The 16714-nt window shown below is 35.4% G+C and overlaps 1 protein-coding gene across 2 annotated transcripts in view; it reads right to left on the bottom strand.

Annotated features, from left to right (window-relative positions):
* Nucleotides 1–57: 57 nt before the first annotated feature.
* mtmr10 (myotubularin related protein 10) overlaps nucleotides 58–16714 on the bottom strand; it is a 46936-nt gene continuing 30279 nt past the window's right edge. Inside the window, exons 6-16 of one of the 2 annotated variants that reach the window (XM_087259424.1) lie at nucleotides 14773–14866; nucleotides 12114–12261; nucleotides 11105–11192; nucleotides 10766–10854; nucleotides 8689–8819; nucleotides 8297–8366; nucleotides 8104–8174; nucleotides 7712–7884; nucleotides 7430–7600; nucleotides 5373–5561; nucleotides 58–3415 (exon numbers count right to left, since the gene is read on the bottom strand). In XM_087259424.1, coding sequence (XP_087115550.1) covers nucleotides 2813–3415; nucleotides 5373–5561; nucleotides 7430–7600; nucleotides 7712–7884; nucleotides 8104–8174; nucleotides 8297–8366; nucleotides 8689–8819; nucleotides 10766–10854; nucleotides 11105–11192; nucleotides 12114–12261; nucleotides 14773–14866 — 1827 coding nt within the window. In that variant the 3' untranslated portion in view covers nucleotides 58–2812. The remainder of the gene's footprint in view (nucleotides 3416–5372; nucleotides 5562–7429; nucleotides 7601–7711; nucleotides 7885–8103; nucleotides 8175–8296; nucleotides 8367–8688; nucleotides 8820–10765; nucleotides 10855–11104; nucleotides 11193–12113; nucleotides 12262–14772; nucleotides 14867–16714) is intronic. The other variant, NM_001077597.3, reaches the window with a different exon arrangement.

Genomic DNA, 16714 nt, shown 5'->3' with positions numbered 1-16714 from the left:
TTAAATTCTTAAGCCAAAGTTGACGCCCTGAAGAATAAAACACACACAGCCTTCCAGTCAAATAGGGCAATTGTTTTTATTTGCTTGAAAATCTGAAGAGCCAGATTTTGCATATTGCTAGCTCACAAACAAACCAAAGTAACCTTTATTAAAACGCAACAGTCCAACCACTAGTATCTGATTCATTTCCACACAAAGCTTTGGAATTAGTCAGCATTGTTCATTTACACACCAATGAAAAACTCCCACCATGAGCTATGAAGTTTCTTCTTTTTTAATATCCAGAAAAACAACAGGTTCACTGCAGTTCACTGCAAGGCACAGAGGATTTGTACAATATCCCTGTTTTAGTTTCTTTGCATAACTGAATAAATATCAGTGCTGTTTGACAAGTCAAACCGTGCTGTAACAAACAAACACAGTTGTCATACTCATGACAGCATTCTCGGTAAACTACACTCTTACTGTGCATTACTTCAGACTAGGGAATCAGGGAAAACGGGCGAGTACCAGATCTAGGAGAAAACAAACTATAATTTGTTCTGAATAAAATAAAAATGTGATCCCCAACCACAACTAAAAGAAAATCAATAATGTGTAAAGGCTACATATCAAACCAACATCATTATCACGGCTGCACTATTAAAATAACTCTGAATAACTAAAGCAAAAGTTCACAGGTGCAGCAGCACTATTTCCTCAACTGAAAATGTCTTATCTGACACTCAGATGCTATTTAAAATGCCGACTGCTTCGCTTCTCATCAAATCAACCAGCTGATTGGCTCGAGCAGCTGTCAGTCATTTTCAAACAACCAATGCTGTGCTTCAAAGAGAGAGAGAGCGCGGTTCCAGCCCGCCTGACAGACGCCCGTATGTGCTCAGTTATTGCCTGCTGTGGGGTTTACGCTGATAAACCCTGTCCGCTCCTATATCAAGTTTCACAATTTTGGTTACTGATTTTAATAAAGCTAGCTACAGTTAGACCTTGCCAGAAGGCTTTAAGAAATCTTAAATCTATGAAAAGATATGTACATTTTACAGATTTCATTTACAGTTCTGTGATAATCCCTTATAATGAGGATCAGTTTGTTCATTAATTAATGCATTAGCTGTCAGGAACATGCATTTAATGGTCATTCTTTAATTGTATTCAATGGGGTATCTGCACATGGAGTTATAATTTCAGTCAGCCAGCAACGGGGCTTCCGGTGAATTGTCATCCCATACAAAATCGATCCATTTAAGATCTGATTTCTACCAAACTAGCTAAATTTACTAACAATATTTCCCCTTTTATTATTTAATATTTCCACATTTTGTACTCAACATGATGAAACACTAAATCATTTATTTTGGGAGTGCACTTAGTGTAGTTTTTTGGGTTGACCTCCAATTTCATAAGGAAAATACTTTCTTTTCTTTCTCATTCTCTTGTATTTTCCCAAAAGTTGTAATCTTTGCTTAATCTCTTAAATTAGATCCTTCTCATTGTCATTTTATAATGAATTTATTGCTTTTTTTTGGCTAAATTTTACATTCGTAAATGTAAATCTTAAAAAAAAACACCTTTACTTTTTATTTTCAGAAAGGACTTTGATTTATATGTGAAGACTCTAACAATTATACTGCATGTAAAACTCTTTCTTGGTGTAAATCAGTTAAACCTGTTTAATTTGCTGGAATTGTATTTATGTACCCTGTTTGTCTCTTTGTTTATACCTACATCTTTGTAATGTTCTTTCTTGCATACTAAAAATGAATTTTACCCCAGTATTTTCAATGGAGTTGTTTCCGCTAGCCTGCAGCTAATGACAGCACCTAACCTTAAATGTTTTTTTGTCTCTTTTTACGCTTTAACAACTAAATGGATGCTTAAGTGTATTTAACTGATTGTATTTTTATCACATTACAACATCCATGCTGGAAAAGGAAGCTTATTTAATTGAAAATAAATAGTCACATAAAGCTTTCACCGGAAGTTCATCACTGGCTGAAAAACACAAGCTCTGCATATTGTTCGTTCGAGTTTTAAGTTGTGTTAACATTATTGAATGTGTTGCGAATAAAAATGAATTCAAATCGTTTAAATTAACAATTTGGCATCGGCAAGACTTTTTTTTTTAAGAAAATAAATGACAATTTCAATTTAAAGCATCCGTACGAATTTAAAATGAATGTTTTCACAAATTCTCAAAGGATTTGCATCCCAAAAATATGTGATCCCTCTGAACTTTATATTAGCCAAAAAGTCCAGAAAGAAATGCATTGTTTTTAACCAACATTAAGCAGGTTAACCATTTACAACATTGATAATCATACAAAATAAACCAAATGTGCATTATGAATGATTTCTGAAGGATCATGTAATGCTGAAGTTGCTATCACAGGAATAAACGGAATAAAATTCATTTAAATGAATGTAAAAGTTGTAAAAACATTTGAAACGTGAAATGTACATACTAATTTGTGTTCTATAAACCATTTATAGTTTGTTCATGATAGCTAATGCTTTATCTAATGTAAACAAACTGAACCATAAATATGCAAAGCATTACCGGTTTACCTTCCTTTCCATCTAATGCCACAAACTCTACAAGAAAAATAAAATCCACCACAACACAGGTAGAACAGATCCAAACAATCCCAAGTCAGAAAGATGTGCGATTGGAGCATTATATTTAATCATGTGCAAGAATAAAAAAAAAAAAAAAACCTCACCAGCCGACGGCTCTCAACAGACTGAATAAAAACGTGTCCGTACCACAAGCCTGCACATTCACATCACGCAAGATCTTCATGTTGATCCGCTCTCAGATGGTCTCATTGGCCAGCGTCTCTGTAGAGAGCCAGATCTTGGCCCCGTTGAGGAACTTGCTCAGAGGAGTCCCCAAAATGCCGGGCCGACACAGATTGCCCACAGGAGAGAAGGGAAACGAGGAGCTGAGGTATTCTGGAGGAGCAGGGCACTGCTGAGGAGTGGAAGTGGCCTTAAAGTACATTTTGCTGTGCTCCGCGTGGGATGTGTTAGCAGTCCCGGCTGCTCCTTTGTACTGCCTCAGCTGATTCTGGAGCATTTCGATCTCGTCTGTGAGCACTGAGAGCTTGTGGAAGGCAGTGACAGGCCCGCCGTGTGGGATCTGGGCCTCGGGGACCCAGCGTAGGAAGTACAGCTTCCAGACGGAGAGGTGAGATGGGAGGAGCTGGGGGAGCAGCAGGCCTTGCAGATCGACAGCCCGAGAAAAGAAGTCCCGAACGAAGCGCTCTGACGGAGTCTCCGGCTGCTCCCGCACCTGAGACAAGTCAGAACGCAGACGCAGCACAAGAGAGTTTCGGCGGGTCAGGGTGTCGTTCGGCCCAAGAGATCCATTGCGCATGAGTGAAGGCAAACCACGCACAGTGGAACTGTAGTTTTTCTGGGACAGAAGCAAAATAAAAATGTTTATACTCCTCGTTTCAATTTGCATTCTGCTATCATTGTTTATAATACAACCAAATCATCTGCATATTGACTACTGAATATAGAGTATAAATCTGAGTTAATGATTCTTAAAAGGGGCAGTTCAAGCTAATATCTCATTAATATTTACTTACACTCCAGTGGTTCTAAACTGTCTTTCTTCTGTTAAACACAATACAAGATATTCTGAAGAATGTTGTCAAAAAAGCAGCCGGACTTTCAGTTATGAGGCGTCCAGTGTAGTCGAGTGCTCCGCTTGCTCCTGCAGTTTCACTTATAATCGTCTAACTAGACATCGTTATTTGCAGTTATAGGGTTATTGGCAGCTTTCAGAACTTATTGCAGTTAATTTAATTGCTCTGCCATGTCAAAAGCCAAAGGAAAATATCAGAAAAAGACAAGGAACTTTCGTTAACATCTAGCATAACAATGGCTGACATTAGCACAATCCTGAAGGCCCTGTTGAGCGATGTCTTCATTTGAGTCACTCGCTTCAACATTGGATAGCATCAATTCCACTGTTAACGATGCAGGCAATGTATTGGCTCTCTGGCAGCAAATGCCAATCTCGTTGACCAGCGACTGCAGCAGTTTCAAGAAACCTGCTTTAAAAAGCAGCCATTGACTTAAATAGAAACATAAAATAATATGGAATCAATAGCTGTTTACTCCTGCATTCTTCAGTATATCTTTCATTGTGTTGAACAAAAGAAAGAAACTCAAACAAGGTTTGAGTGGAGAAGAATTTTTATTTTTGGGTGAACTATCTCTTTAAGACCTGTAAATTAAAAAAAAAAAAAAAGGTGGTGAGTCAAATTCACAAACGATTGCAAATTTGATAATTGTCCTTACAATACTGATTTGTGCATTGGTCAAAAAAAGTTGTCAGTAGAAGACAATAATGGAACAGCAGAAATATAACTGTTCCCCAGAGTTTGCTGGTGATATAACCACTATAAGGTAAATCCTGGTATAAGTCATAAGTAGACCAGACTTTTACATTATGGCATTTTGTAAATATCTTTTTCAATCACCAAATTAAACCTTTTATGAACCCTTTATGAGCTTTTCTTGTACCATTTACGAAATGTTATGACATCAAATATGCTAAAACTGAATGACAACTCAAATCTTACATTTCGGTGTGTTTGTAGTTGTCTGATTTTGTGACGTATGTGGATACAAAAATGTATAATGACATTGGTCTGACACGGGTATTACAAACAGATACTGATTCATGAGTAAATAGCAACATGTTTCTCTTTTTCAAAAGACTAATAAAAAATACAGAAATTACAGAGTTTTATTGAGGAAAATAAAACTGCAGAATGTTTTTAGTGATGATTAGGTGATGTTTGTACAGTATTAAAACAGTTATGCCAATGGAATGTCCCCAAAATTCACAAAAACAAAAGTGTGTGTATGTGTGCGGCATGCAATAAATGACTTCTTCCTAAAATAGCAATGACTGACACTGTGGTAACCACAGCAACAATCTGCAATCTGGTGTGTTTATTATGCACAACACTGATATTAGCAACCAAACACTCATTATGTTAAAGCAGACCGCCAGTGCAGTGACAGAACTGTAGTGTTTTGTGGTTGTAGGGTTTTTTAGCAGAACATGCTGTTGCCATGTCCACTTTTGCTTTTCACTTAGGCTTAGCTTGATGCTATAAACAACCCAGTAAATAGTAAATAAAGTCTCATTTTCATTCACCTCACATACAAAAGTCAGACACATCCATGGTCAAATACATCATTAACAACTAGTTTTTCACCTGAGTTACATACACGCTTCCTAGAACTCTTCTGAATGTGGTTGTTAGTAATTGAATGAGAATGTCACTCTTCTTTGGTATAAAAAGGATTGACAACTGAAATATGCTGTGGCGTGGCCACAGGGAGCTCACCTTGCTGCGCCTGTGTGTGAAGGTCTTCACTGTGCCGTTCTGCAAACAGGTGGCGATCTTGCCCACGTACAGGGGATTATTAAAAAGAGTCTGGTCTTTGAGGCTGAACTGTTGAGACCAGTCCCACACTGGAGGAAAACGCAGAGCCTGGTCCTGCCCCAGGTGAATACTTTTACTGCTTGCAAAATCCTACAGAGAGAAAGTGGATGACAAACGAACCAAACCAGTCTAAATGTATATATTAAGACAGCTAATAATAAAACAATTATTATAAATGCTTAAAAGAATATGTAACACAGACAATACAAGTGGAAATTAGAGTACATATTTGCAGGTTATGTTTACTACTAAACTCTTTAAAGGGGTAGTTCCGTCATTATTTGCTCACCATACTCTATTTCTAAACCTGTTTAACCTTTTTTTTCTGTTTAACACAAAGAAAGATATAAAAAATAATGTTGGAAAGCAAAACGTTCTACATTCTATAATATATACAGTAGGTGAGGAGAGTTTTCAAACTCCCTTAAAGTTTTCACTCTGTGATATATTGCAGCCATTAGCTAAATCATTTAAGGTCATTTTTCCTCATTAATTTACACACAGCACCCCATATTGACAGAAAAACACAGAATTGTTGACATTTTTGCAGACTTATTAAACATGAAAAACTGAAATATCACATGGTCCTAAGTATTCAGACCCTTTGTTTTGACACTCATATATTTAACTCAGTCCATTTCTTCTGATCACCCTTCCTAGAGCTGGCCGTCTGGGGCAGAAAAGCATTGGTGAGAGAGGTAAAGAAGAACCCAAAGACCAGTACTGTGGCTGAGCTCCAGAGATGCAGTCGGGAAATGGGAGAATGTTGTAAAAAGTTAACCTTCATTGCAGCCCTCCACCAGTCGGGGCTTTATGGTAGAGTGGCCTGACACATGAAACCCTGCATAGAGTTTGCTAAAAAAAAACAAGCTCAAGATGGTGAGAAATAAGATTCTCTGATCTGAGGAGACCAAGATAGAGCTTTTTGCCATTAATTATAAGCGGTATGTGTGGAGAAAACCAGGCACTGCTCATCACCTGTCCAATAAAGTCTCAACAGTAAAGCATGGTGGTGGCAGCATCATGCTGAGGGTGTGTTTTTCAGCTGCATGGACAGGACGACTGGTTGCAATCGAGAGAAAGATGAATGTGGCCAAGTACAGGGATATCCTGGAGGAAAACCTTCTCCAGAGGGCTCAGGACCTTAGACTGGGCCGAAGGTTTACCTTCCAACATGACAATGACCCTAAGCACACAGCTAAAATAACTGTGGCTTCACAACAACTCTGTGACTGTTCTTCAATGGCCCAGCCAGAGCCCTGACTTAAATATTACTAGTCCTTATTATTCAGACTCTTTGCTTAATTGGGTTTAAGTTTTTCTTTTTTTAATAAATCTGCAAAATGTCCACAACTCTGTGTTTTTCTGTCAATATGGAGTGCTGTGTGTAAATGAATGAGGAAAAAACACCTTAAATAATTTAACAATAGTACAAAATAATATAACAAAATTTAGTAGTACAAATTTTTAAAAATTTAAGGGGGTCTGAATACTTTCCATACCTATTCTATTTCTTACTCTTTCTACGGATGTCAATGGCTGCTGGTTTACAACATTGATTGAGGGATTTTGTATAGGAGAAAATTGCAAATAGTAAACAATTTTGAATATATTTTTATATTTATATATTTATAGCTACTTTTTAACTTATGGTAGAATTATATTAATGTTGTATTACCAAACACTTTTGCCGCCATTTAAGGTCAGGGACAGGTTAATGAAATCATTAAGTTTAAAAAGAGTTAACTGTTTGGAGTATGATCAATGGCGTTATTAGTTACAGATGTAATTACATGTAGACGTATTTTTAAATACAAGTACAATGTAAACACATGCATGTGCACAGTAAGTGCATTTTTATACGATGATGAATTAATCAGCAAACAAAGATGGTATATGATGGAATAAAGCTGTAATATAATTCTATAAAAAGAATTGTCAAAACATAAGCATCTAACCCTGCTGTGCTCTGCTCTTTGTCGCGGGCAGTTAAAGAGGAAGGTGCTGAAAACAGGGACCCACATACTGTCCCCCAACACTGTCAGGTAGACCTCAGTGAACTCAAACGCTGCTGGATACTGATTCCACAGCTGCCACACACAGTCGAGGAACAGCAGAAACAAAGGAGACTGCAGAGAGAAATAAAACACCTTGAGTTCACACATCTGAAAGCCCCTTTATAGATGAACAAATATGATGCTGAAATACATTTGATATACAGTATATATGCGCTGCACTACCTCCTCTTTATCACTCTTCTTCAGATGGTTGCAGCGATCCAGGAAACGATGCCCAGCCATCACCCACTCCTTTTGAATCAGAGCCTGGAAGCCATGCAGACTCCTGCAGTGTGGATCACACATCAGCTGCACCAGACTGGAAATCACACAGCTCAGGTCCCGGTCCTCCTTCTCTGCACATGCAAACACATATAGACAAAATAAGACTTAAACGGATTACATGTTTGTCTTTAAGTAAGTTCACTCAGTTATGAAATGTCTGTCATCATTCCCTCATGTCATTCCATGGTTAAACTAAGATATTTTAAATAAACACTGAGAAGTTGCAAGTACAAGTAACTAAAATATTTATCATATACATCATAAATGTGTGTGTACAAAGTGCTTCTTACCAAGGAGTATGACAGACACATGCCTGCTCTCCAGCATATAGACTACCTCTACTGCGTGCCGCAAAAATGTCCTGTTAAACGAAAAACATACCACAACAATCTCAAAACTGTTGAGGCCTAAATAAACACCTAAGCATGCAAAAACAGAAACCATTTCTGGCAGAAGCTACTACTGAACACTCCTCAATCATACCTGACATACTCCATCCATCTTGAACTCTCTAAGGATGAAAGCCATTTCTCTTCAGACTCCTCAAATGACTCTGCATATTTATACAAAAGTGAGCAAAAAGGCACATTAGAGCCAGAGTGAGGCAGGAGGCAATAAACATATGATTACACCATCAGACAGCTTAGCTTATTTGGAACATTGTATAGACCTAAGCTATGTTTTAAAAGTGTATTTCCAGCTAACATGTTTTCAATGGCACCAGGAAGCAGTATGTGGGATTCCTGAAATAACCAAAAACATTCCTGGCCCTTACTGTAGCCCAGTGTTAAGCCTGAGAGGATTTCCTACAGTTAAAGTCTTATTTAGTTGAGTGTGTGCCGCAGTCTTTCCTTCTCCAAAAGTGTATTGATTACCTATAACGCAGATCTGTCGCAGTTTAAGAAGAGCAGCTTGAATATCCTGGATGTTGGGGAGGTTTTTGTCTAAATCCGACTTGAAGACATCACTGCGCAGTGGGTGGCTCTTAGTGATGGCACTGGAAATCCTGCAGAAATAGAAAAGTTTTAACCACTGCTTACTAAATAATAAAATACAGACTCTGACATCCGGCATCTATGGGTCTGAGCAGATTTGGCATGCCTACTAGGCTCAAAAGCCAAAAGATCTGAGATGAGCAAGCAAAGATAATCACAACATGGCAACATTTTCAACAGCAGAGAAATAATATTTGGGAAAATAACTCTCGAGAGTGCTTCATCAAATATATGTATTTTTAGAAAAGAATTATTACTGTTTTATTTAAGGAACACTTAAACAAAACACTACAGTTAAAGAGTTGTTTTACCGTTCTTTTATCCATTCAGCCAATCCCTTTTAGCTTAGCATAAATCATTGAATCGGATTAGACCATTAGCATCTCACTCAAAAAAGTCCAAAGAGTTTTAATAATTTTCCAATTTAATTCTAGACTCTTCTGTAATTACATTGTGTACTAAGAAAGATAAGCAATCTTCTAGGGCAGGGATTCTCAACTGGTGGGCCAAATAGAGAGCTTCAGCTATACTGCAGGTGGGCCGAGAGATAGATTAAAATCAACTCTCAATATTATAGTATAATTTTAGAATTTCATCATTAATAGCTATATTAAAATGGTTGAAGTAATGCACGTTCTCCTGTTCTCTGATTGCTTACTGTGCGTCTGCAACTTGTACACGTTAGTCTGTTCATTCACAAACTACGCTTGAAGTCAAAGGGAAAGTCTCTCTTTGCGTGAACTATTTAACATATCCACATAGTTGTCCAAATTAATGTCATGTGAGTGTTTCATAACGGACACGTTTTCATAACGGAGGCTCAATGATGTTTCTGCCATAGAATGTAAAATAAACTTGTATATGAGCTTCAGACGTGCTCTGGTTGATGCGTTTAACTGTATTTTACATTTGTCTGTATATTTTTGAATAGTAGATATTAAATAGTTTATAATAAGTCAGTCTAGTTTAAAGCAGAAGCTGGTCTTTTGCAATCTCCCTGTTGACCTGTGGTTCTCTTTGAACCTGTGTTTTTTATTCTATATAATTTTTTGTTTTGTTTTAATATATTTAATATATATTTCATAGCTTTAGTTATAAATAAATATATATATATATATATATATATACATAAATATATATAAATATATATTTATTTATTTATTTAAATTTAATTATATTTTTAAAAATTGAATATCAGTAATAGAAAATAACAGAAGGCGAAAACAAAAATAAAGGTTTAAACGACCATTTCATACAAACATTTTAAAGAAAATGTCAGATGAGTGGGCCTTCAAAAATTTAAAGAATAAGAAGTGGGCCCAAAAGAAGACAAAAGTTGAGAACCCCTGTTCTAGGGCTAGTAACTAAACTCTTATTATGGCATAGTAATCAAGGGCTGCAGCAGTCGCAATGATATTACGCAGTGTGTAAAAATGGGCTAACTTCCATCAACATAACTAAGCTGGGGATTATTTTCAGGTGCTGCATAAATATCAATACACAAAATTAATGTATTATCAAGCCATAATGAGAGTATAGTTCCTATATATATAGGCCTATAAAAAATAGCTGTTTTTCATTTTCTGTCAGCTTGTCACAATGTAAGTACAGAAGGATCAAGCTTTAAATGGGAAAATTATCTAAACTCATTGGTCATTTTTCAGTAAGATGCTAATGGTCTAATCTGATTCAATGATGTATGCTAAGCTAAGCTAAAAGTGCTCTCACCAGACCCAGAGATCAACTGAATAAATTTAAAAAGGATAATAACTGTTTAACTCTGGGAGAGTTGTAAAAAGTTTCAATCAATCGATCAATCATACATACATACATACATACACACACATTTGCATGTATGTATATATTGTATGTATGCATGTACTGTATGTATAGTTTTCCTTTAAACACGTCTGACCAAATCTGCTTGCCTTAATCACCCTCTTATTCTGTTTCTTACCTCTGCTCCACTTTTCTCTGTTGTTGCGGGTCACTGATGTTAGACATGCGAACCAGAGCACTTCCACTGGGGTGATTCCAGCACCACAACTGCAAAACCAAACAAGTAATTTTCAAATGGTAGATATAAAACTACTCAAAGTACATTCATCTACCGGGAAAATATGGATAGATTATGTACAGATGTTATTTCTATTTTGCAAAGTTCTAAACCAAGACACTAACTGATGACTTCCTCTCTGAGTGAGTGTAAAAAAGACTGGGCGAGTAAAAGTGATTTGTGGATTTCCTCCCCTCTCACTCCATAAACCAATATAGCAGCCCAGTAAACGGTGCTTACCGGGATGCGCTGCGAGTAAAAGCAGCAGGCGTACTGCTTCAGATCCTGATCCGCTAGAGAGACCGGAACCACAAAGAACTCTGGGAGACTGCAAACAACAGAAAACAGTTCAAGTTCAATTCCCAATCCAGGCTTATAAGAAAAGATATGTGCCTGTGTGTAACATTTTTACAAAAGCACATTAAGTTACTTATTGTGTCTTTGGTTTTGTTTTGGGGGTTTGTGGCCAAATCTCTCAATGTTTTATTTATGCATGTGTGGCATTAATAGTGTAAAGTGTTGAAAAATAACATATACCTACTCTAAATCTAAGGAATGAAGCAACCGTGCAGTTTTACCATGTTTTTACTTTGGTCAAACCGTATTGGCTCTAAGTGCAAATTATCAAACAAAGTTTATGTTGCAGATGCATATGTTGGAGATCGAAATGTCATGTAGACATAATAATATACGTTTAAAAAGCATGCACTACGGTAATACTGTATCTATGTTGTCATAAACATTTGTTGTTGCTTTCCTGCCTGTAGAGTTTATTTCAGCTGTGAACATCAGCAATCTGTATGTTTAGGTGCATTTTTGCAAAACAAATGTTGGTCGAGGCACATTTTTCCATCGAGCCTGGGCAGAAAAAGCACAATCAAATGTGCGACGCTTCTTTGTGTTAGTATTATAAACACAATGACCTGATACTGAACTGCATGTGGATCTGAGAGATCAGTGATTTCATTCCAGAGGATTATTCCAGAGTGCACAACATTCCTGTCTGTCTGAGCAGATTAATACAGACCTGTCTAATTTAATCAGTTATCCTCATTTCATCAGGAGATTTATTAATTAGCATGACTAATCCATGTTCATGTTAACAATAGCCATTTATACTGTGCATACTCATGACTGCATTTCTGTCACATTTACTCATTATATAAGTCACACAGCGCTGATTTTCAGCCTAAGATGCTTATGATACAAGCGGTTTACAAAACAGATGAGAATTGACATGTAAACTGACCTGGGTGAGATGAAATAGCCTTGATTGATGGTACACACCCTCCATTCAGAGGCACCGGTACGCTTGATCTCCCTGTCCCAATCTGAAGAACAGTCAAACAGGGGAGTCTGCAAACCCCCGCCAGGGTCAACACCATTCACCCGCTCACCTAAACAAACCAAACACGTACACTCAAAAACCACAGCAAAGGGGTTATAATTCATGAGGGCTGGACAGTTGAGAAAGCTGCAGGTGGATTACTGAGATGTTGTTTTATTCCTACTTTAAAAAATGATGACTTTTTTTTTTACACGTCATTATATTCAGAAATTACAATAAAATATTAATTGTATTTCTAAATTCAAAAATACACAATTATGCTATAATAATAATAAACATTTAACCCCTGTGTATATGTTAGTGGCTGTTTTTACCATATTGACTTTGATTATAAGGACATTTTTTAATTGCAAAGCCATGATATTCTTGATTGTTGGTGATCTTCCCTATTGGAAAGAGGTCAAATTTGTCATTTTTACTTTTGATCAACAGTTGGCACCAGTAATCCTTTAGATAGGCCTGTGCAAAAAAGTTTTTTTTTGTTGAGTAAAACAACAAATTATAGTGCGTGTACATACATAGACTTACTACACTGTAAATCCTGGTTGCCTTAAATTTTTAAGCAAATAAACCTTATGACTCAATTGAACTTATTTTCTGTTAAACTGACTTTAAACAGCTTGTGTAACTTATAAAATTAAGTTTAAACCCGATTAACTTAGTTGAATATGTTACAATGAACTAAAAACATATGTTGCTATGACTAATTGATCATATAATTTTTAAAGTGAATGTTTACTGTGTTCTGAGAGCTGAGCTGCTTATTTTTTTTTTCTCAGACACATCAAGTGTGCAAATGTCTCTCACACTCTCACACACGCACTATAGTCCATATAAAAGCCTCAAAATCACGCCTGAGTGGATGAAAACATCTCCAACAGTACAAAAGGATTAATTAAAATAAAAAATACATTTTTTAAAATCTGTTTCTAAAAAAATAAATAAATAAATAAAATAAATAAATAAATAAAATCGCTATTTGAACTTTTTTACACACAAAAAACTGTTTACACAAAAATATTAAGCAGCCTAAATATTCTCAATATTAATTTGAATAAAACAAATTTACAACAAGAAATGCCAAAACAAAACTTTTTTTGTAAATATTTCACAATATTATTTTTTTTTTACTCTGTACAAGCTGTCTTGGTAAACATAGGTGATTCTTGAAAATTTTTTTTTTCTATTTTACTTCTCATGGACCACAGACATATTTCAGTGTGTATATAAAAAAATAAAAATACAAATAAAGAGTATATACACTACTAGTCAAAAGTTTGGGGCCAGTTTTTTTTTTCATGTTTTTATTTTTTAAGAAAATTATTCGGTTCCTTAATGCGGCATTTATTAAATGTAAAAAAAAAAAAAAAGAAAAATTAAATAGTTAAATATTTATTACAATTTTAAATAACTGCTTTCTTATTGTATTTAGTTTTAAATGATTTTATTACTCCAGATATTGTTGCTTTTATTCCTATTACCATTATTCTTTCATTTATTTTATTTTTGGCTTAGTCTCTTTATTAATCAGGGGTCGCCACAGCGGAATGTACCGCCACTATTACCATTAATAATAATATTAATTGCAATAATAACAACAACAATAATATTAAATAATATTCAAGTGATTTCTGAAGGATTGTGTGACTGGAGTAATGAAGCTGAAAATTCATCATTAAAATCATTGGAATAAATTATTAAATTAAATAATAAACTACTTTATTATTTATTAATTTTTATTATTATTTATTAATTTATTAGTTATTTTATAGTGCAATAACATTTCACAGTTTTACAATTTGTACTGTATTTTTTTCTTTTTTGGGGGTAGAATATGTACAAATACAGAATGTTTGAAAATATATAAAGATCCTTCACATATTACCCATGCAAATAAATTAAAACTAAATATTTCCTTCTATAATTATAATATAATAATTATTGAGTACATATGATATTACAAATACATGCATACACACACACACACACACACACACACACACACACACACACACACACACACACACACACACACACACACACACACATATATATAATAAGTATAAATATGTAAACCATTATCTGACAGAAAAATCCTTAGTTTAGAATTACAGAAAGAAAAGACAGTGAACATAATATATACATAAACTCAATTAAAATAGATCACATTTGTATTGTAGTTTTGATTAAATGATTGCAGCCTTCAGAATAAGCTTATTTTAAAACATTTAAAAATTCAACTGACCCCAAACTTTCAATCGGTAGTGTACATATTTTTTAAATCAGCTTATATTGAAAAGTAGGAAGTATGTTTCCGAGATGCACTACATTCTGTCATTTCTTAAAACTACATGCTACTGTGCAATTCAATCATACCAGCCATATCAATCTTAATAAAGGCTCTGCTATTCATAACACAAGCACTTTGCATTCTCCACTAAGTCCCGTCATGTCTCGACTTGCAGGGAGGCAGAATGTATGGACAGCTCAACTCAATTTGGCAGCTCTTGTGGAAACAGAGCAAATCATTTTGCGGTCACAGTTGACTCTGTTTTCTTACCCGCTGATCCATGATATCGCTTTCCGACGTATTCAAAGCCAAAGAGTAGCTGTGGGTCAGCAGGATGGGAGTAATGAGCGATGGCCAGACATACCTGTGGAAGAACATCATACAAGCACATGACTACCAAAAAAAAAGACCTTTCTGACTATAACTGTAATGACTGTAATCTTTTAAGAAACAGAACTGGAATTTAATGACGGTGAACAATGATTCCTTCTTCTTTCCTCTCACAATACAACCATTTTGACAATTACTAACAAACAGTTTGTGGTCCAATTTACCCTTGCAAATACCAAATTCTCTATTACAAATGAGAAATGCAGTCTCTCTTTGGAAGGGAAAATTAGCATGTGCTCAAATAATCTGAAAAGAACTGACATTTCTGCCACATGACACTGGAAAACACCACCTGAACAGCTTGATTTAAATTCTGGGCACTACCACTGCTAGTAAAGGCCTGCACTTGGGCGATATCCCACTGGTGCAGTTTGTGATTTTTTCCCCCTCTTTTATCTGCTTTCCTGCAACACCTGTTGGTCAGTTCCCCTGTTTATTCATTCAGAAGAGCTTTTCTTGGCACTGCGTTAGATCCAGGCATGGAAATATTAAAAACACTGTGTTCAGAGCTAGATCTAGACTGGACTTTAACCTTTAAGACATAATAAACAAACACTTTTTCTTGTTGTAGCTTACATTTATTGCGAGTGTTGTATATCTTGCTAGTGTAGAACGAGTACAATAGGGTAAACAAACATACTTTTTATTGTGCCTTTCATTTTAATGTATGTCTAACTTGTATAGAAATAAAAAGCAAATGAACATATTTTGCACAGAAATTAAATACCTAAATTGTATAGAAACACCTAAAAAATGAAAAGTTGGTATAATTTTCTCACCCTTAAGTTCAAAAAACATAATATTTAAAAGAAACCTTTCAGGTTTTTTAACAAAAAAATCTTGTTTCATGCTATATGCATAGAAAATTCGCAAAGAATGAAAAGTATTAAGATCCTGGTGGTTGGATGCTGATTTTCAGCTGTCCACTTTTATTTTATGGTAAATGGACAATAAGTCGATCTAAGTAATCAAGCTATTCCAAGTATGCACCTGTGGTAAATCTCATAATGCCAATCCTACTATTACCACCACCATTCCGGAGAATCAATTTACATTGGCTGAGCTTCCACGGATTTATATGATGTTGAACACAGGTGTACCCACCCACCCTTCAGGTCATCTGTCATAATATTCTACATTTTTGCTTTTCCTTTGCAGTTTGAATAGCCCTAAATCTCACATATTTGACAAATAACCTTGCTTTGTTAATATCTACAATTAATAATAAAAATAAAAGAAGATATTTTGAAGAATGTTAGAAAGACAAAGAAATACTATGGATGTTATTGGTTACAGGTTTCCAGCATTCATTAAAATATCTTATTTTGTGTTAAACAGAAGAAAAAACATACAACATACAAACAACATTTTCCATGGATTCCTAATTCCTTATATACTTTTCTTCAGTTCACTTCATAATTATTTCTATAGCGCTTTTACAATGTAGATTGTGTCAAAGCAGCATAAGAAGTTCTAGTAAATTGGATCTGTGTCAGTCCCGTTTTCAGAGATGAAGTTTAGTTTAGTTCAGTTCAGTGTGGTTTATTTTCACTGCTGAGTTCAAACACTGAAGGGCAAATTTATCTAAGCTCCAAAAGTCCCAAAACCAAGCAAGCCAGTGGCTTCCTTTACATTGTAAAGACGTTTGAGCCAAACGCAAGAAAAAGTATCCATCATCCTGACACGATCAAACTCAGGGAGTCCCTTAGATTTAATACAACAGCAGACAATACAACTATTTAAAGATATCTACTGATCAACATTTACATGAAGCCTAAAAATTAAAACACAGCCAAAAAATGCAAGTTCATCCTTTGTACAT

The sequence above is a fragment of the Danio rerio genome, chromosome 7 (assembly GCF_052040795.2).
Source record: "Danio rerio strain M-AB ecotype USA chromosome 7, GRCz13ab, whole genome shotgun sequence".
NCBI lineage: Eukaryota > Metazoa > Chordata > Actinopteri > Cypriniformes > Danionidae > Danio > Danio rerio.
The sequence above is the reverse complement of the archived record's forward strand: the minus strand, read 5'-3'. Positions and strand labels throughout refer to the sequence as shown.